The 21,834-nt window shown below is 37.0% G+C and overlaps 1 protein-coding gene across 2 annotated transcripts in view; it reads right to left on the reverse strand.

Moving 5' to 3' along the window:
* Window positions 1-2,344: 2,344 nt before the first annotated feature.
* Window positions 2,345-21,834, reverse strand: part of boss (bride of sevenless) — a 37,155-nt gene continuing 17,665 nt past the window's right edge. Inside the window, exons 1-12 of one of the 2 annotated variants that reach the window (XM_067085915.1) lie at window positions 18,576-19,046; window positions 13,958-14,105; window positions 12,093-12,221; window positions 11,253-11,419; window positions 10,064-10,186; window positions 9,454-9,533; window positions 9,090-9,271; window positions 6,627-6,784; window positions 5,835-6,053; window positions 5,174-5,392; window positions 4,432-4,652; window positions 2,345-3,703 (exon numbers count right to left, since the gene is read on the reverse strand). In XM_067085915.1, the coding sequence (XP_066942016.1) occupies window positions 3,004-3,703; window positions 4,432-4,652; window positions 5,174-5,392; window positions 5,835-6,053; window positions 6,627-6,784; window positions 9,090-9,271; window positions 9,454-9,533; window positions 10,064-10,186; window positions 11,253-11,419; window positions 12,093-12,221; window positions 13,958-14,105; window positions 18,576-18,581 (2,352 nt within the window). In that variant the 5' untranslated portion in view covers window positions 18,582-19,046 and the 3' untranslated portion in view covers window positions 2,345-3,003. Of the gene's footprint in view, window positions 3,704-4,431; window positions 4,653-5,173; window positions 5,393-5,834; window positions 6,054-6,626; window positions 6,785-9,089; window positions 9,272-9,453; window positions 9,534-10,063; window positions 10,187-11,252; window positions 11,420-12,092; window positions 12,222-13,957; window positions 14,106-18,575; window positions 19,047-21,834 lie in introns of those variants that run through there. The other variant, XM_067085914.1, reaches the window with a different exon arrangement.

Raw genomic sequence — 21,834 nt, forward strand, 5'->3', positions numbered from 1 at the left:
TTAACAAATTCTCCTCACATAGAGACAAAGGCTGAACTCGATTAAGTTTTTGTGACTGATGTACTGAAGTTATCAACAAATTTATATTCCAATTGTGTTATACATTATATGCATGGCTAAGGTTCCTTGCAGAATATACGTATTAACAATATAAGCTTATAAATAAGAGAGGTTTTCCGCTTGTACTGTACAAAATGCAATTGTAAGACAATATCTTAGTTTTGGTTTCATTTCGGCCGAGTACAAATCTTCGATAGATGAATATTTTGGGAGCTATAAATACTATGTTTTCGGAAAACTTGCACGAGTTAGAATCGTGCATGACGTGCATTAAAATTAGAGGAAATTCGAGGCAACCGATCCATTTCCGAACGTGCAACTACCAAATGGGAAACGCAGCTGACGTCTCCACAAATGAGACTAGACCAGGCGTGGCGACTACACAGCGGTGCCACATCTCGCATTCCAGAGCGTCATGTTGATAATTAGCCTAATTGGACTCATTTTAGTTTTCATCAACTTTATATTTCATTGTAAATTTGTTCTTTAGGCCACGTTCCATCACCAAGTAAAAAAAACTGCCCGTTAAAGTAACATATTGCCTTCAGGCAGAGCTTAAAAGCTTTAGGATGCCTGCGATATTTGTCGTTTTCCGGTCTATTTACGATTGTTTTAACATTCACTAACGATCCAGAATTGTACTAAAGCGCGCTACAAGCACAATATTTTCAAAAACGGTCTCCAAAATTATAATTCTGACATCGCCGCATAACGATCTAAGGCTTACGGCGTTGCCAAATCAAATTGTACACGTGAACAACTGTTGACTGAAATTTAAGTAATCGGCATTTCGCATAAAGGACAGGATAGGAAAATCACTATGTAATACATTCGTTTTGCATATTCCAAAAGTCATCACGCTCAATAGGCCTTATACGAAACAGATCCTTGAAAACATCTGGCACACGACATTCCAGTGGAAAACATCTTTCGTTCGGTCAAAATCCAGTGTTCCAGAGATTCGTCAAAAACAAACTGTAAACCCGCAGAAACACATAAAGCTGAGAAAATCTGTTTTCGCACTGTAAGTATCTATACGAGTTGAATTTGCTTAAAACTGCACTGAACAACTCCGCCCGGGCTTTTCAAAAACAACAAATTTGTCTAAGTTTCGAATGAGATAAGTTTACTCGCAATTGTTCTAGTCCTCATAACGGAAACAGAAGACAAACTGTCTTAGTTTACTCGTCTTTGAGATATATAAACAATCGTTGTCCACAACTGCGATTTAGGTTAATTTGCAATGCCCAATTATTCTTTTTATAAAACATTAATTATAATTTGATCAATCAGGTGGGTTCCTTAAGGTAGTTGGCAGTTTAATAAGCAATATTTTCCCAATAATGCAGCCATCGTTTACGACCTGGGAAGATAATTGTAGAGCTGTTTGAAGAATAGGACTGCCAAGAAGTCAGCTGCATTCGTCACACGAAACGCAATACTTGTCCCCATACTTTTCCGAAGTTTTTTCTACCTTCTTGAGCTATAAAAAGTTTTTATCAAAAGCTTTCCGTCCTATTTGTAAACTAATTCGGTGTCACTTCAAGCGCTGAATGGGAACCGCTGTGTACAGAGTCGAAATGTTAAGTCTTAACGTTGGCCCAGGGCCTCTCCCCCCTCCCTAGCAAAACAAACATACATACCCCCCCTCCCCAACTACCCACCCACCACCCAGACGCGCCACCAAACGCCAGAGCATCCCCGGTAGTGGAGATTGCTAGCCAAACGTTTGCTGCGCCTGTCAAAATCTTTAATGTGTTTTTACTGGGTTTGCTGTTGTTCGATTTAGGTGGGCCTTGTGCCAGTACAGGTTGTTTGTAGTTTTTGCTAGAATAAATAACTCTTGTACTAGAGTCGACTCACATGGTTTCAGTCACTGATTCTGATATGTGGTCTAATTCATGAGTTGAGAATTTCGTTTTCTTGTGTATTTACAAAGTCATCTGGGTTTCTTTTAAGATTAAAATAATTTAAAAAATAACGTTTTTTTAATGCACCAGCTTTAACCTTATTTCCAATCAATTCTCCCCTTCCCACCCCCCTTAAACAATCAAAAACAAAATAAAATCTATTGGTCAATTTTAAGATCAGGAGCATGTCATGAAAGTCATGACAGAATTCAGAGGTCCACAACAGGCCACCTACTCATTCTACACACCCGATCACCAGGTGCTGAGCACGAAAAATGCACAAGATAATTTGTTGTTACCAATTACAAGTTCTCATGATGAAAGCAAAGCCTTGTAATAACACAGCTAAAAAAAAGTTGTAATTACATCATGAATAATAAAGATGCCATCTTTATTTCTCTCCTCTTCAAAAAACAATAAACAAATGTACAACAATTATACAAAGGAATAACTAGAAAATACTACAGTCTTTTTTTTACATATAGAACACTTTGGTTTGAACATGGTGACGTATGAAGAATAGTCATGCAAAATTAAAGAAATAAAATAAATAAATAAATAAATAAATAAATAAATAAATAAATAAATAAATTAATAAAATGAAAAGCTCAAGTAAAAAATGTCAAGCACTCATTTCAGAGAAAGGTTAAAAAATGTACATTTCTCGGGATTACATTGACCCCATCTCAACACTTTGGTTACCAATTTCAAGTAGTAAAAAGTTTTGAAAATTCAGTTCAAGGAAGTATAAATAATGTTGATGTTTGATAAGTGAAGCAAAAAGAGGTCTTTTAGCTATGGTACTAGACTTGGATGTTAAGGTGTGAGCTTTATCTAAACCTTATGTACGTAACTGCATTACCAACGTAGACCAAATCGTTTAACCAACTTGCAATAAAATGAAAACTTTCACTCTCCTTCTGTGTAAATTATATTTCATAGCAATTCACGGTCTAAAAACCCACCATCACAAGTTATAAGTGAAAAAATTGCCTCTATATAAAAAGTCCGAAAAAAAAAAGTTCCGATGGAATCAAAACTGAGTGACCTTGTGCGGGGATGGCTGGTAGTGGGAATACATCTCGTAAGGATTCTCCTTCTGCGGGAAGTGCACGGTGGGGTCCGGGGTGTAGGCGTGCACTGGAGGATGCAACTGCGAGTAGGTCATCTCCGGCAGGTGGGAGATCGAGTCGTACAACGCCAGGGAGGAGGCGCGCGCCAAATCGTGAGCCGAGTGGGGTCTGGAAAGCGCGCGAATGGGCGTTGCGGTGAGAGCCTCCCTGGCGGCTGCTCGCACCATTAAGTACGTCTTTGGTACAAAAATGCACAGCAGGAGACACGTCGGCGTGGCGGCTAGACCTAAGCAGATGCAGGCGTCGCTCCAGATGGGTGGCATGAGCATGTACAGAGTCGCCCAGGCGACCCAGATGCCCACAACTAAGATGGTGGCTATGAAGAAGAGCAGGCCCTCGTGGTAGTTACGGCGGGACCTGATGATGAACGGCGACACCAGGAGGAGGAGGAACAACAGGAACATGACGTAAGAGTGAGAAATCAAGAAGAAGAGTCTGTCTCCTGAACAGGTGTACAAGATGCCACCTGCAAGAGGGGGAGGAGTATGCATGAACTGTGGCGGATCCATCAGGAACTGCTGCACCCCTAGGCCCGCCTGGACGCAGACCATGAAGAAAAGAAGAGCTGACTGCACCAGTCCACTCACGTGACCCACCAACCTTACACGCAGATGAAGAAGAAGAAGAAAGAATGAGAATATTACGAAATATTATAGGTTATAATGAAAAAAGTAAACATTAAAGAGCACGCTCGTAAGGAATCATTTTAAGTATTTATGACAGAAAAGGGTAATGTTCAAGGAATATAACACTCAATTCACTGAAGTCTTAAGGAAAGTAAAGCTAAAGACGATTAAAATACCTAAAGAAAAGAGGGAAGTCAGTGTCATTTGGAAAAATGGATTAACAATGCGAAAGACAAAAGTTACAAAGTAAAACTGTTTAAAGTTAAATAGCTCTGCACCTAACACAAACAGGGTGTGCCCGCAACTGTGTTTATGGAGTGAGCGCTTAGGAACCAGGAACCATTGTGCTTTTGGAAAGCATTTGTTTAGGTGAATTCTGTAGGCAGGACAAACTACTGGACTGTGCCATACTTTGTGTAATTGGAACTCATATTGAAACGTAGTTTCTTTCGAAACATAATGAGTACATACTGATTAGGCCTAAAGGCTTCAGATGGAATCTTACATTCTTATACCAGTATTATAAATGAACATTATTCATGGCCTCGTACTATAGTTTCCTGCTCTCTCTCTCTCTCTCTCTCTCTCTTTTGGAATCTTATATTCTTATATCCATTATCATAACTGGATATTAAGCATGATATTGTACTACAGTTTCCTGCTCTCTCTCTCTCTCTCTCTCTCTCTCTCTCTGAGACTTACCCTTCCGAGTCTGCAGTGGCTAACATGAGGGACCGTGACAGCATGACGGCGAAGACTAAGGCATAAGACATACTGGTGATGACGGGACGCAGTGTGCAGATGATACTGGAAGCCTCGAAGCTATAAGGCAGTATAGATGCGTAGAGGAAGACGCAGGAGATCAGGAGGAGCACCGAGAAGGCTTGAGATCCTTCAGGAGTGCGCCCACGGCATCCTTGAATCTGTGAGAGTGAATGTTTTTCTGGTGAGCAGGGAGGACCTATACTTAGAAGTACCTCTTTTTTATGATATAGAGACTGGTAATACTGCTGTTAGTGCTGATGATAATATCCATAGTAATTATTAAGAAATAAGCATAGTACTATGAGCCTCAAAATGGAAAAAAACAGTCCACAGTTCTGTAACTGTGCAAACAAGTTGATTTTTAAAAATGAATCTATACAGAGAGCTTTTGAGAATCTGTAAGATTCTCCATTTCAAAAGGATAATCGTATAGATTCTTGAAAGCTCTTTGTATAGATTCACTCTCTAGAAAGTAATATATTTGTACGGTTACGTAACTGCGGATTGTTTTCTCCAATAGTACTAATAATAACAATAATTCTGCTGATAAACAGAGATACCATTTCCAAAATGCTACACAAGACAATGCTAGTCCAACTTTCCAAATATAGAAAACAGCACCTAATCTTGAATACAATTAATTACGTACTACTAACTACTCAAACTACATACTTCTCACCATGATATAAATCATAATTGCAATAGCGACTAGCACACCGATGATCGACATCGTAGCGCAGATGGTGACCCAAGCATCCGTCCGCCATCTCAGGTCAAGGAAGAACCAGAACCGGACATTTAGGCAGTGACATCCGATGCAGGGGTGGGGACTCGGCCAGTCCGCCTTGCCCTTGGCTGCTTCGTCGAGTTCGAGGATTCCGGCGGAGTAAAACCCTACCTGGAAGTAGAAAGAAGAAGTTAGACTTCCTGGCTTAGACCTAGCATCAGATGTTCGTGATTCTCAACATGATGTTAGCGTGATGGCAAAGGTCTTTTCAGTGAGTATACGTTATTTTATTATTATTATTATTATTATTATTATTATTATTATTATTATTATTATTCAGAATATGAACGCTATTCACAAGGAACAATCCCACCATAGGAGCCACTGACTTGAAATCTAGTCTTCCAGAGAATATGGTGTTCATATGAAAGAAGTAACAGAAGATGATAGGAATACTTAATAAATAGACGAAAATGTAAGTAAATCATTAAAATACAAGAACTGTTTTAGGGCACTAAAGCATTGCATCTGCGCTCGAACTTTTGAAGCTCCAATTGTACAACATCCTTAATTTAGGCCTATGGCGGCCAGACGAACCATTACTGATCTTCACCTTCGTAAACGTGAGTCTAGTGCTCTCGTCGGGGGACAGCAGGAGAATCTGGTACCTCGGCCTCTGAGACTTAATAGAGAGAGCCTCTATTACGTCCAGGCCGTCCGTCTCCGGATCCGACAAGGAGAGGGTTGCGTTCGCACACCAACCGTTTCCTCCGCAGTGCTCCTCCACCGACCGACGGATGCCGGCGCCCATCTTGAACACGCCCTCGACCACCTGCCGGGGAGACCAGAGGGACGTTATGGAGAGCGGAAGAAGAAGGTGTAAACACAACTCGAAAGAGGTCCAGGCAACTTGAATATGCCTTCTTCGACAGGGAAGAAGAAGAACAACTTTATACACACACATATATGTATATATATATATACATATATATACATTCATAATACATAAACACCTAAATTACGTTGGCAGGAGAGTGATAGCTTAAAAAGGTTACTAGGAATATTATAACAGTCAAAGAACAGGTTTACAATCGGGTCCTACCACTGTTTCTGCCCTACAACTCACGACGAGCTTTAGAATTCTCCCCGTGTTTCTGTTTTCCCGGACACTTATCATAAATCTTCTTCCTTAAAGAGGCATGAAATTCTATCTGTTCCTTTAAGATTAAAATCAGTCTTTCCTTTTTCATTTTCCTTTAGTAAATTATTAAAAAAAATTCCAATAAACACAAAAAAATAAGTAAGCTAACAGTAAACTAATAATAAAAAGTACCATCAAACATTTACTAAAACCTCTTCAAAATGTATTAGATACTATCAGACCATCACACGACTTATTCCGCACCTGAAAAACGGCCGGTTCCTCTACGTAATCCTCTGGGTCAAAATAGGGGTACAAAGTCGGGTCCAACGAAGCCACGTTTTTGAAATGCTCCCCAAATTCAGGGACCGACTGGCTGGCCCGCCGGAGTGCCAACACTCCCGAAGCTACGCTGTTGAGACCTGGACGGAGAAAGGGAATTTGGAGTGTTGTGGGTAAACAGGGGTAACTCTGAAGGCTGATATGTAGGAACATGATGTACGAACGTGTATTGGAACCCAGAGGAAAAATAAACATGCACACACACACATACACACACAACAGGTATGTATGAACATGATGTATAGAATGTTAAACGTGTATGGGAATCCAGAGAAAAATAAATGCACAAATGCATACACATACACACACCAGGTAAGTATACATGAACTTGATATATAGAATGTTAAATGTGTATGGAAATCCTGAGAAAAATAAATGCACACGCACATACAAACACACACAACAGGTATGTATGTATAAACATGATGTATAGAATGTTAAACATGTATGGGAATCTAGAGGAAAAATAAATACACATATACACACATACAAACACACACACACCAGGTAAGTATACATGAATTTGATGTATAGAATGTTAAACGTGTATAGGAATCCAGAGGAAAAATAAATACACATATACACACAACAGGTATGTATGCATGATGTATTGAATGATAAACATGTATGGGAATCCAGAGAAAAATAAATACACATATACACACAACAGGTATGTATGTATGAACTTGATGTATAGGATGTTAAACGTGTTTGGGCATCCAGAGAATAATAAATGCACACATACACACATGCACACGCTTGGAACCCAGGCCCAGAGAAGATAAAATGAGATATATAAATGACCGGATTTTGAGGAACTTATACAGAATATTTTCATGACTGCCTAACTGGTATAAGACTAGATGATATTATTATTATTATTATTATTATTATTATTATTATTATTATTATTATTGGAAAGAGAAACCCACAAGATTCTTGTGTATAACTTGTTTACTGGTAAATATTTACATATTACTTTTAATCTCGAGTACTTTCAGGTCCTAACTGTGACCCTTTTTCAAGAGATGAGGTAGTCAGGCTGGTTCAAGGCCCAGCAATCTTCTGGAACTTCTTCGTTGTTTTAGATTTAGCTGGCCTTGTGCCAGCACGGGCTCTTGCTTCTAGAGCAGCCCGTAAGGAACTTCTTCTCCCTGTGCTGTCATTTATATGATGGCTGTCCTGGTTTCCATTCTCTTGAGAGTTGTTAATCTCCTCCTGTCGGTCTGATATCCTGATCTGATGGTCAGTGGTATTAATCCTTGTGGTATGTGAGTAGTCACCATCGGTCTGTTGGGCAGGAGACCTAACCTCCAGGACAGAAGGGTCGATCTTAGCTTCTTTTAATATTAAAGATCGGCTTATGGGATCTTCTGAGGTAAATCCTTTGTTTCCTTCTATCACTTTAATCTGTCTGATGAGTGCCCCTTCCACTACCCTCCTATGACTGATGTTATTGCTTTTGTATATAAGCCTACTGTTTTTAAAATCCATCCTATGGTCCTTTTCCCAACAATGCCTAGCTATAGCACTCCCCTGTGAGTTGAGCTGCACTGCCCTCCTGTGTTCTTGGATTCTAGTCCTTATTCCCCTACCTGTTTCACCCACATATTTGTCTCCACAATTGTTGCAATTAATGATGTATACTCCCCCTACATCATCTGCATTACTATCTTCTCCTTCCAATTTATTTTTACATACTTTGTTTTTTTTACAGTGTTTTCAAAGGTATACACAAATTTATATTTAATTTCTTTCATTTTTTATGTAATTTGTTTCATTTTGGAAACCAGGACAGCCATCATATAAATGACAGCACAGGGAGAAGAGGTTCCAGAAGATTGCTGGGCCTTGAACCAGCCTGACTACCTCATCTCTTGAAAATGGGTCACAGTTAGGACCTGAAAGTACTCGAGATTAAAAGTAACATGTAAATATTTACCAGTAAACAAGTTATACACAAGAATCTTGTGGGTTTCTCTTTCCATCTTCAGAAGAAAACTGAAAGAAGTTTTTGTTTGGTTGATTATTATTATTATTATTATTATTATTATTATTATTATTATTCAGAAAATTAACCTTATTCACATGGAACAAGCCCACCAAAGGGGCCACCGACTTGAACTTCAAGCTTCCAAAGAATATTATGTTTTTCATTTGAAAGAAACAGAATGCGACAGGAAATAGAGAAAGATGATACCATTTATTAGATAAGAAAAAATAAGCTGACAAATTAATAAACAAATATACTTACAACAGCAAATGACTTTGGCATATGGTTACGCTTCAACATTATTATTATTATATATATCTCTTTTGGATAACTGTCAGGTAGGTACTTAAATTTACTGTTGAAGGGGTATTTGGAAAGCCAAGTTTACCAACCTTGAAACACGTCCTCTTGGATTGGACCAGTCGGCGCCAAGACCCAGTCAAAACTGGTGTTGTTGAAGACAGCTGCGGCGCTGAGGGCAGCATGCAATCTGTCCTGAGGTCCGATCAGAACGGCGCCTCCCGTCTCTCCCGTCTCGAGAATCTCCAAGACTGACCGGTAGACTTTTTGGTCGCTGGGAGAGTGACGTTGAAAAAGAATAATATGGATTACAATGTCACTTCTATAACGGTGCTGAAATTCAGTAACATGGATTATTGATTGATTCATGCGTATGTATAGTATCATACCAAAAGGCTTTTCGTGCCGTTTAAGCTAGTTTAAGTTCAGATACCAGCGATCTGCAACTTCAGTTACCTGGTGGTGTAAGGTAGAATAGCCTCAGCACCCACACAGATTCGGTATCTCGCCGCTAGGTGGCCGAACTGTTTTAGAACCTGGAAATATGTGGACAAATTAAGACTTGACATCAACATAGGTCAAAGAAAATCATTATAGATCAAAATTCAATAAACTAATGTATATATATATATATATATATATATATATATATATATATATATAATATATATATATATATATATATATATATATATATATATATATATATATATATATATATATATATATATATATATATATATATATATATATTATCATCACCAGGCAGTAAAGTTAACGAACTGTAATATTTTCACAAGTTTTTATCTCAAAGAATGCATATATTACACTGGTTAGGTAATCTAAAGAATAATACAAATTAACTTGTATCTCTTTTCACTAACAAATGCATCCACAGGTCCACAACAGGCCTCTTATTCCCTTTAATACCTTACTTATCGCGCTATTATTGTTATTATTATTATTACTAGGGTGAGAACTAAGACAACAAGGCTGAATGTGAGTGGAGATTCGTGGAAGACAAAGCACATTAAAGATGCGATTGGCTGAATATCTCTGGACTCACCTTTACAGAGGGCGCTGCGACGACCACAGAGGTCCAGTTCAGACGCAGAAGAAGGGGCATCAAAGCCTCAAGCTGTGGCGTGAGGTCCGCCGAAGTGACTCCCACAGACGGGACGTCTAGATCCTGAAACAGATTTGGTGGTCTGAATTTCCCCTTCGTTGGATGTTGTATGACAGAAGATTTAAACTGAGTTATTGCAAAGTGATAATTTCCCTTCAAAGGATCTTGTATGATACGTGATTAAAATTAAGTTATTGCAGAGTGATACCCTTCGGAGGTTACTGTATGATACCTTATTTAAATTAAGCTACTGAGAAGTGATAATTTCCCTTCGGAGGATCTTGTATGATACGTGATTAAAATTAAGTTATTGCAGAGTGATACCCTTCGGAGGATCTTGTATGATACATGATTGAAATTAAGTTATTGTGAAAGTGATAGTTTCCCTTCGGAGGATCTTGTATGATGCCTGATTAAAATTAAGCTACTGAGAAGTGATAATTTCCCTTCGGAGGATCTTGTATGATACGTGATTGAAATTAAGTTATTGAGAAGTGATAATTTCCCTTCGCAGGATATTGCATGATTCGTCACTGAAATTAAGTCAGTGCGAAAGTGTATGTTGTACAGAAGGAGGACTCAAATGATTTACAGTTTTAGTTACTAAAGGGACCTTAATACTTTATATGTTAAATCCTGACAGTAATAAAATGGATTACTTCACAAATTGAAAATAGTATTATTATTATTATTATTATTGGAATTGGAATACAATATTTAGGACAAATAATGTTAAAACAATTGTTAGGAGAGGGTTGAAAATAAGATGGAAGAAAGAGAATATGAACGGAGGTACAGTAAAAGGAATGAAAGGGGTCACAGCTGAGGGGCCGAAGGGACGCTGCAAAGAACCTTAAGCAATCCCTACAGTGCACTGTGTGAGGCGCACTGACGGCACTGTCCCCTACGGGATATTATTATTATTATTATTATTATTATTATTATTATTATTATTATTATTATTATTATTATTATAAGGAAACATTTTTAGACAATAATACGTTATGTTAAAGAAGTTAAACAGGCGAATTGAAAGAGCCTTCACTACCGTCTATGGTGCACCAGACAAGGCCCACCCTAAGCAAATAGACCGAAAATAATCACGCATGCGCAGCGCGAACTCTCTTACCTCTAGAAACGACGCAAGCTGTTCGTTTTCGGGATGCGTGTGCAACACCCCCACGTGTGGGTGGATGTTACACTGAGTCTCGTCCAGGTACCCGCCTTGTACCATACCTGCGATGCCAGCTCGTAGGACGGCGTCGTCCCCACCACAGGTATCATACGTGGTCACACCTGTGGATTGCATTTCAAAAAATATATATATAAGCAATTTTTTCACTTCAATTTAGATTATATATGAATGTAAGTAATCTTTTTAATTTTATTTTAGATTGTATATAAATGTAAGTAATCTTCATTTTATTTTAGTTTGTATATAAATGTACGTAATCTTTTTTTCATTTTATTTTCGACTATATAAATGTGTCACATTTTCCTTTTAATTTTATTTTTAGATTCATCTTTTAGTGGATAAGTATCCAGTATTTTTTTCTTCAATTACTCCTAATTCACTTCAATTATTTAAAACTGTATTATCTTTACATTTATGCAAGTCGAAATTTATACATACATACATACATACATACATACATACATACATACATACATACATACATACATACATACATATATATATATATATATATATATATATATATATATATATATATATATATATATATATATATAAATATCTGTTATTCAACATATTATGCCTTAACCTTTATACAAACAGTTTTGCATACGTATAAATAACATCAAAGACAAAATCTATAATAAAGACAATACATGTTGAGAAAAGAAAGCTCTTAACTTCTCGATTTTTTCACAATTCCTGGACACGCTCGTCACCACAAAGCCTAAGATCCAAATAAAGAACCACATGAAGAAATTCTGACTAACTCACCAACTGTGGTTCCTGGAATGAACTCGACTTGTCCCAGCTTACTAGCAGTCCAGCGGGCTGCCTCCATCATCTGCACGCCCGCTGGGTCTACCAGCCCACACCGCCCACCTCCATGCACGCCCACTAGACCTGAGAAAGTAGTTAGCATTATTCACTGACGCAAAGGGCATTGGGGATATGATAAGTTGTAGGGGGGTTTGACGCCATGCTGATGAGTTTTCTATCTAGGTATTATCAAGTGGTTGGACACTGGTGAGATTAAGGTTGACTGGATTGTGATATAAAGTTTAGGCCTAAGGCCAAGCGATGGGGCCTAAGAGGTCATTCATCGCTGAAAATAATGATGAAACAATTGCTATGAGAAGGTGGAAAGTGAGATGGATGAAAGGGAATATGAACAGAGATATAGTAAAAGGAATGAAAGGGGTTGCAGCTAGGGGCGGGTGGGACACTGCAAAGAACCTTCAGTAATGCCTACAGTGCATCGTGTGAGGTGCACTGACGGCACTAACCTCCTACGAGGGATCGTGCTATACGCTAACAAACTTCGTTAGTTGTTATTTTAGGCATCTTGGTAGTCTTGATAATAAATTTATTGGTAATATTCAAATATCTTGAAGCTTTGAAAGACGTCGCTTCGTGATACAAGTTTATTACAAGAAGATACGCGATTCTGCTGTCTTTACTTAAACAGATCAATTTTATAAGTCAGAGTTAAGCTATAAGTAGCACCTCGACTTATCAGGCGCACTGGGAATCTAGCTTTCTGATAAGTAACAACAAAGTCTGTTAAGTAACACAAATCTTATATTACAGCCAGTGCCTGAATACTTTTCAGATTTCTGATATGCAACAACAAAGTCTCCTAAGTAACAAAAATCCTATGTTACAGCCAGTGCCTGAATACTTTCCAGATTTCTGATAAGCAACAACAAAGTCTGTTAAGTAACAAAAATCCTATATTACAGCCAGTGCTTGAGTATTTCCAGATATCTTACAGTTAACATCCACTCTACATAGTTCCTAACCTAAGCTAAGCCGTACTTTACACTTCAAGTTTAAGAAATTTCTCTAAAAATATATCACATCTAAAGTGGTATCACAGTCAAACATAATCGCAATAAGGTAGCTGATGAGAATAAAATTCTGTTAAGCTAAGTCGTCACTACTTACAAAATCTTGCTAACAGCAGTTCCACATAGTTCCTAACCCAAACAAGCTTGTACATAACACTTGAAATCCATTTAAGAGATTCATCTAAAAATGTTTCACATCTAAAGTGGCAGATTAGAATCCATGATCTTAATAATGTAGTCGATAAGTACAGAGGTCAGTTCAGTAGAGATGTTATTTACAAAATCTTGCTAACAGCAATTCTACATGGTTCCTGACCTAAACTAACCTATACATAACAGTAAAAATAAAATTTTAAAGTGGCAGAATTAAAAAAATCATCATCATAATATACCGGACAAGTACAGAAGTCCTTCAAGTTGAGGTGTTATTGCTAACAGCAATTCTACATAGTTCCTACTCAAACCTACCCTTTACTTAACACTTAAAATCCAATTTCAATTATCTAAAAAATGCATTTCATCTATAGTGGTAACATAGCAAGAAAAAAATCATCATAATAATGTAGGCGTTAAGTACAGAAGTCCGGTAAGTTGAGGCGTTATTGCTAACAGCAATCCTGCACAGTTCCTACTCAAACCTATCCTTTACTTAACACTTAAAATCCAATTCAATTTATCTAAAGAAGTATTACATCTATAGTGGTAACATAGCAAGAAAAAATAATCATAATAACGTAGCCGTTAAGTACAGAAGTCCGGTAGGTAGAGGCGTTATTTACAAAATCTTACCTGTAATATACACATCGCTAGGCTCAGGCGGGAACGACCTCTGCATCTGACAAGACGATTCCTCTGACCACCCCCAGAGGGCACTGGAGCCAGCGGGCGACAACAAAAGCGTCGACGCCCATAACGCCCACCAGCGCGGTGCTGTAATCTGCGAGGAGAATTTGTTGGAAGAATTAGTTAATTTCCGGAGGAGAATTTACAAGGGGCTGGTTTTGCTGTAGAGGTTTTTAATTATGGATTTTGATGTTGTGTCAGTGCTATGTTAAGTTACTTTTGCATGAGGAGAAATGTTATAAAATAATGTTTGTTATAATAGCTTGGTAGGGATGAACACACACACACACACACACACACACACACATATATATATATATATAGATATATATATATATATATATATATATATATATATATATATATATATATATATATATATACTGTATGTATACATATATATATTTATTTATCTATAATATATTTATCACAATATATATAATATATATATTATATAATATATACAATATATATATATATTATAATATATAATACATATATAAATATAAATATATATATATATATACACACACATATATATATATATATATATATATATATATATATATATATATATATATATAATATAAAGCAATCGTTACCAGCATGGTACAGCACGCCTCTTCAATCAGGTTGTTTGCGCGCTTAGTCTACGGTAATCTTTAACCAAATTTAAGTTCGTCATTCAGGTTTTCCGTTGAATTTCTTGACTTGAACCATTTGATATTTTAAACACAAAGAACCCATAAAAAAAGACACCGCTAATTCAGCAACTGGTCGTTTGTTAAAACTAAAATTTGAAAGCTCTCTGATTATCTGACTATGTCAGCTCCCAATTCCTTTTAACGGGACTGGCAAGCTACAGTGTAATTATAATACTTGACGCCTAAGTACATATTCGGTCGTATCTGCTTGCTTGCGTTATTTCTGCAAGCGTGCGGACTGAGCATTGTAAATTCATTTCGACAATTTACAAGCATTCTTATAAAATGCAAGGAGAGAACTGAGCCTTGTTTCCATACAACAGAATTCCCATAAGCAAAGCAAAGAAGAATCGAGGCGTATAAGTTTAGCTAAACAAATGATAAATAACAAACATGAATGAATTACATTAGCTCCTAAAGTAAATAATTAGTTCCTGAATCAATATGTGAATAAATAAACGCCAAATTCAAACGAATAAGCCAAATCTATGAGTATAAATACGAGACGGGAAGGAAAAAATGCCCAAATGTAACCTCAACCAAAAGAAGAGGGCCATGGAAGAGCTCAAGATAGGGAGCCGTTTCAAAGCCGAATGCTCACTACTACTACTACTACTAATTAGAGGGCATTGTTTATATGGTTACCAATTGGTTAAAGCCAACTGAACGCACCCTCTGAGATGACACGACCTTGATGAAGAACGGAGTAAGTGTTCTTTTTAGGTGAACAAAACATAACTTGAAACGAAATGCTAAGCTTTCTCAATTAATATTTGAATGAGTAAATACCAAATATAGACAAACAAGTCAAATCTACAGGTATAAACACGAGACGGGAAAGAAAAAGAGCCCAAATATACCCTCAACTAGAAGAGGTAGATCACGGAAGAGGCAAGATGGGGAGCCGTTGCAAGGGCAAATCTTCGCCACTACTACTAAATGAACGCACCCACTGAGATGAAACAACTTTCTCAAACAAATGAATAGAGGGTTCTTTTCAGATGAACAGAAAAAACAAAAGTTAAAACGAGATGCTTAACTTCCTCTTGTACCTCGAAGTTCAAACGTGCGTGGGCCTACGAAATTGTAAGGTCTCTTCTGCCCGAATAGACTTTACCAGTTAAGTACGTGACGGAAAGTCTGTCAGACCAGCGTGTGTTGTTTTAGATGGCTTTTAAAATTTAAGCTAGCTCTCGCGCTCTCTCTCTCTCTCTCTCATTCAAAGGGTTTTCATTCTTACGCCTTTATTATTCCCTAAACCTATCATAGCATTTTTCCTCTTTTCTGGCTTCAATGTTACACCATCTATGAATAAGTTGGGTTTTACATACATACGTATGTATATGTATGTTTATATACACATGTATGTATGTATGTACGTACACACATACACAGACATTATATATATATATATATATATATATATATATATATATATATATATATATATATATATATATATATATATATATATATATATATATATATATATATATATATATATATATTATATGTATGTATTAATCAGCTTTTACTGAACCTTTCAATCATATTAAATAAATCTACAATCCCCATTATAAAAAATAATACCAAACTACGCTTAAACCAGTTTCAATATACATCAGTTTCTGACCACCTTTAGATTTCTGTCATTCCTGGCATATGCCCCCCCCCCTACAAGTTTGTATACAGAGATAGTCCCTAAGTTTGTATACGGACAGAGTTATGCTTTAGTTTCTACCCCTCACACACAACTAAGTTTCTCATGCTCCAGAACTTTCTACCTTCTCCTACACTTCCTTAATCGTTCCTCATCTTCTCCCACTCTCTCCCATCCTTTTCTGCTCCAAAATTTTCCTCTTCCTCCTATACTTCCTTCCTTGTTCCTGTTCCTCTCTAACTCTCTCCCATCCTAACATATCCTAGTCAGTCGCTAATAGTATTATAAATTTGTTCCCTTATAAAGACAAGAAAATAATCCCGACTTTGCTGAGTCAGCAGTGATTCTATTATCAGGCATTTTTTGCTGCGTCAGCAACCCCATCCCACAAACACCATCATGTCATCTATATAATTATGTACTAGCGGATCCAGAAAAATTTCATGGGGGGGTGGGCACCAATTTTCATATTATACATCCATATATATATGCATATATATATCATCTCTATAATAATTTTTATATTTTTTCCTATTTTTATATTTCTCATTTATGGTATTATTATCTAAATCTTCAATATTATTATTTTGTCATAATTTTTCATGGGGGGGGGGGCCGCACGTGCCCTGGTGCCACACCCCTGGATCAGCTAGTGTGTACATGATTCTCTTTACTACTACTACTACTACTACTACTACTACTACTACTACTACTAATAATAATAATAATAATAATAATAATAATAATAATAATAATAATAATAATAATAATAATAATAATAATAATTTCCCTCAAAATGGCTTGTGGAAATGTGTCCATAAGTAGTTATGGTCTGAATTTGAAGCCATCTTTCTCATAAGAGATCTCAGCATTTGCTTCTTTCAGGGCTAACTGTTTCTCTTGAAAATAACTTTACTATAAACCTCTAACCAATGACGTTTTCTTAGAGCTGTGCCAGTGACCATGGTTGCTGTAACGCCAGTTTGTATAAATCAAGCAGTCAGCCTCTTACAGGGTGAGAGGTGCTGTCTAGTATGGTAGAATCTGCCATAGGTATTTCAGTATTAGATGCATAAATATCAATTTGTTTCGGGAAAGTATGCGAAGCAGTGTCAATGACCAGCGTTGCTGTGACGCCAGTTTGTATAAATCAACCAATCAAACTTTTACAGTACTATAAGTGCCGTTCTGTATAGCAGAATCTGCCATAAATATTTTAGCGTAAGTTATACAAAAAATTTTATACAGCTCAAAGCAATGACGTGTTTCTTAGAGCGGTGTCAGCGACCACCGTTGCTGTAACGCCAGTTTGTACAAATGATTCAGTCAATGTCTCTCACAGGGTAAGAGATGGCCTTCCAGTATAGGGGAGTCTGCCATAAAATATTTTAGCATTAGTTACACAAATACGATTTGTTTCTGGAAAATGAGATACACTACAGATATCTCCGTTGCGGGAGAGATAATACTAATTTTTGTAGACGGGAGTTGGAGGACGGGGAGGGGAGGGGAAGAGCCGGTTTTACTGCTGAAAATTCAACTGCAAATATTTGTTTCCAAAAGCAGTTTTGTAGAAAACTGCCCGAAAATGCTTACAAAATATTTAATATTTTTTATCCAATTCTCTTTATTTTTATACCATGATCAACTCTCCATCACTATTACACTAAATAACTGACAATTCTGACAACACTGAAATACAATAATTAATTCACTATTAATAATCTTTCGTTACTACATATTCTGCCCTCTCTATTCTTTACTACATTACTGACATTCTTCCTTGTTCCTCTTTACTGTTTTCCTACTACTTCCGTTTTCTTCAAGTTTGCCGCAACACTATTCATGTGGCTCGCCAGTCCTTCTTCATGGGTCTCATTATACGAAGAAAGCACATATGTGTCATCATACACGTGTGTGTGTCAGTGTGCAAGTCTACGTAACATATATATATATATATATATATATATATATATATATATATATATATATATATATATATATATATATATATATATATATATATATTTGCATTACCTTTCGAAACTCTAAAAGATCTTTGCATGACATACTCTACAATTCAAACCACACTATAAGTATTCCGTTACCAAACTACAAATCGTATTAAATCTTAAATACAATAAACTTTAACCAAAACAATTTTCTTAACTAACAAAACAATCCTGGAAGTCCAACTTACCTTCATTGCAATGTGAAGAAATATTTTGTTGAAATTTCAAGTCCAATTCCTTCGAATTTCAATTCGCGTTTTTTTTTTTTTTTTTTGTTCGACGTCGAATATATATTTACGAATCACGAATGACGCATGGAGTCATTTGATATAGGAACATGAACACTGCTGTCAGTCACAGACACACACACATATCAGGCTCTCGGCTGAGGAAACCATGCAAATGATTGACAGCCCAGTGGGAAATAAAAACGATTTTCAATTCATCTCCAATTTGAAAATAGTGAAAAGCACACTTATACCCCCTCTGAGAGACGGGGGCCACGACGTGGATCTCCTGAAGGGGGGAGAATTCCCACGACGCCCTGCGGAACGAGGGGTGAAGGTTCTTTTGCTGCAGAAGGTGTTTGTGTCAGACAGGCACGGAGGAGGAAAGGGCGTGAGTATAGTATCGCTGGTACTTGGCACTGGAAGAAGTGTGGTTGCACCAGTTGTATGGCATCCTGACAGCTTTCTCTCTCTCTCTCTCTCTCTCTCTCTCTCTCTCTCTCGCTTGGAATCTTTCCCTCCCTCCGTCCCACCATGACCTAACGCTTCAACTCCTTCCTTATCTTTGATGTGGAAAAAGATAGTGGTCCTCTCTCTCTCTCTCTCTCTCTCTCTCTCTCTCTCTCTCTCTCTCTCTCTCTCTCTCTCTCCTTCTTTATTTTTGGTTTGGAATAATAAAAAGACGGCTTTCGTTTTCGATATAATAAAAGACTCGGTCGTTTTTCTCTCTCTCTCTCTCTCTCTCTCTCTCTCTCTCTCTCTCTCTCTCTCTCTCTTACAGTGACCTTATGCTTAAACTCCATCCTTACCTTTGTTCTGGAATAAAAAAAAGCCTTTCGTTTTATATATAATAAACGACTCTCTCTCTCTCTCTCTCTCTCTCTCTCTCTCTCTCTCTCTGTCACTTAAACTCCTTCCTTACCTTTGATCTGGATTAAGAAACCTGTTTTGGTTTTAGATATAATAAATGATTCGGTTGCGTTCTCTCTCTCTCTCTCTCTCTCTCTCTCTCTCTCTCTCTCTCTCTCTCTCTCTCTCTCTCTCTCTTAAATTCCTTCCTTATTGCTCTGGGTTAAGAAAACCGTTTTGGTTTTAGATATAATAAATGATCCAGTTGCGCGCTCTCTCTCTTACTTAAAAACTCCTTCATTATCTTTGGCACCGAATGAAAAAAGGCCCTAACTTTAGATATAATAAACGATTCGGTTGCGTCCTCTCTCTCTCTCTCTCTCGCTCTCTCTCTCTCTCTCTCTCTCTCTCTCTCTCTCTCTCTCTCTCTTACTTAAAAACTCCTTCATTATCTTTGGCACTGAATAAAAAAGGCCCTAACTTTAGATATAATAAACGATTCGGTAGCGTCGTCGTCTCTCTCTCTCTCTCTCTCTCTCTCTCTCTCTCTCTCTCTCTCTCTCACTTAAACGCCTTCATTATCTTTCGCACTGAATAAAAAAAAGCTCTAATTTTAGATATAATAAACGATTCGGTTGCGACCTACCTCTCTCTCTCTCTCTCTCTCTCTCTCTCTCTCTCTCTCTCTCTCTCTCTCTCTCTCTCTCTCTCTCTCACTTCAACTCTTTCCTGATCTTTGGTCCAGAAATACAATAAACAATTCGGTTAAAAATAGATTCGAACTAGTACAAAATATAAGGAATACCTTTTCAAAGGCACGAGAAGAAGTGTATTCCGGATACGGTTGGCTTTCTTATCCGAATCAATGCGCTGATTGAATAAGAGCGTCCGGTGTCGAACAGAGATGCAAGGGGGATGGGTAACCATCCCCCCCAACTCTCCCCTACAACTCCCATTTCCCCCCCTCCCCACACCCCCAACAACCGACCCTTACTTGTGTGGCTGTATCCGATCTCCGTTCGGAAGCTAAGTCCTGATCAGGAATCTTACGCTCTCTCTCTCTCTCTCTCTTTCCCTCAATCTCTCTTTCTCTCTCTCTTTCTTTCCCTTAATCTCTCTCTCTCTCTCTCTCTCTCTCTCTCTCTCGTTAAATGTTGATAAGGGTCTACACATGGATGACGTTAAACCTAAATCTGAAGTGATGCGATTACTGTCATCAGTACTATTACTACTATTCCTACGACAATTATCAGTACTATTACTATTATTATCATTAAGACACTCCTAATGAAAAAATGAGGAATATAATATTGTGTATAAAAAGTCACATGTGAATTAACGACTGAGCTTATACTTTTATATATATATATATATATATATATATATATATATATATATATATATATATATATATATATATATATGTGTGTGTGTGTGTGTGTGTGTGTGTGTGTGTGTGTGTGTGTAAAACTATTTATAGTTTGTTATCTATTTCTTATCCTACTACTATACTACTACAAAACATATAACATCCTCGCAAAAGAATATTTTTATATGAATCTTTATAAACACATCAAGATCAGCAAAGTACTGCTGAAGACGAAGGATTTTATAGAGCAAAAATCCCCAAAAATATGACCCCCTTACGCGGTCCGTGTCACGGATCTTTTTTATAGCTTCATAAAGACTGACCTCGGAAGAGCCTCGGCGGATGCTGAGCTGACGTAATAAAGATTTTTATCATCAGGTTTTGTCTTTATTAATGTTGATATGAGGTACTCTAAACTAACCAGTAACCTGTGCATACTCAGATAAGGAAACTTGCTGCATACGCTGAGGTCATATGTTCATATACATATTTGACAGCATGCAATACAAGCAATATATTATCTGACCATAATTCCTCTTATAAAACTTTTTAAAATATTCTCGGAGATCGGTAAATTGTTGAAAATATCTGATTATTATATATGGATGTTAAAGATATTATCCTACAATTCTACGAGATAGATAGATTGATAGATATATAGACCAATAGATTGACAGGTATATCTATCTATATTTATTATACTGTCATATGACAGACATGAAATAAATTTATTATCTTGTCACATGACAGACATGAAATAAATTTATTATCTTGTCATATTACAGACATAAAATAAATCTATTATCTTGTCACATGACAGACATGAAATAAATCTATTATCTTGTCACATGACAGACATGAAATAAATCTATTATCTTGTCACATGACAGACATGAAATAAATCTATTATCTTGTCACATGACAGACATAAAATAAATTTATTATCTTGTCACATGACAGACATAAAATAAATTTATTATCTTGTCACATGACAGACATGAA

Source organism: Macrobrachium rosenbergii, chromosome 42, assembly GCF_040412425.1.
Source record: "Macrobrachium rosenbergii isolate ZJJX-2024 chromosome 42, ASM4041242v1, whole genome shotgun sequence".
In the NCBI taxonomy this organism is placed as follows: Eukaryota; Metazoa; Arthropoda; class Malacostraca; order Decapoda; family Palaemonidae; genus Macrobrachium; species Macrobrachium rosenbergii.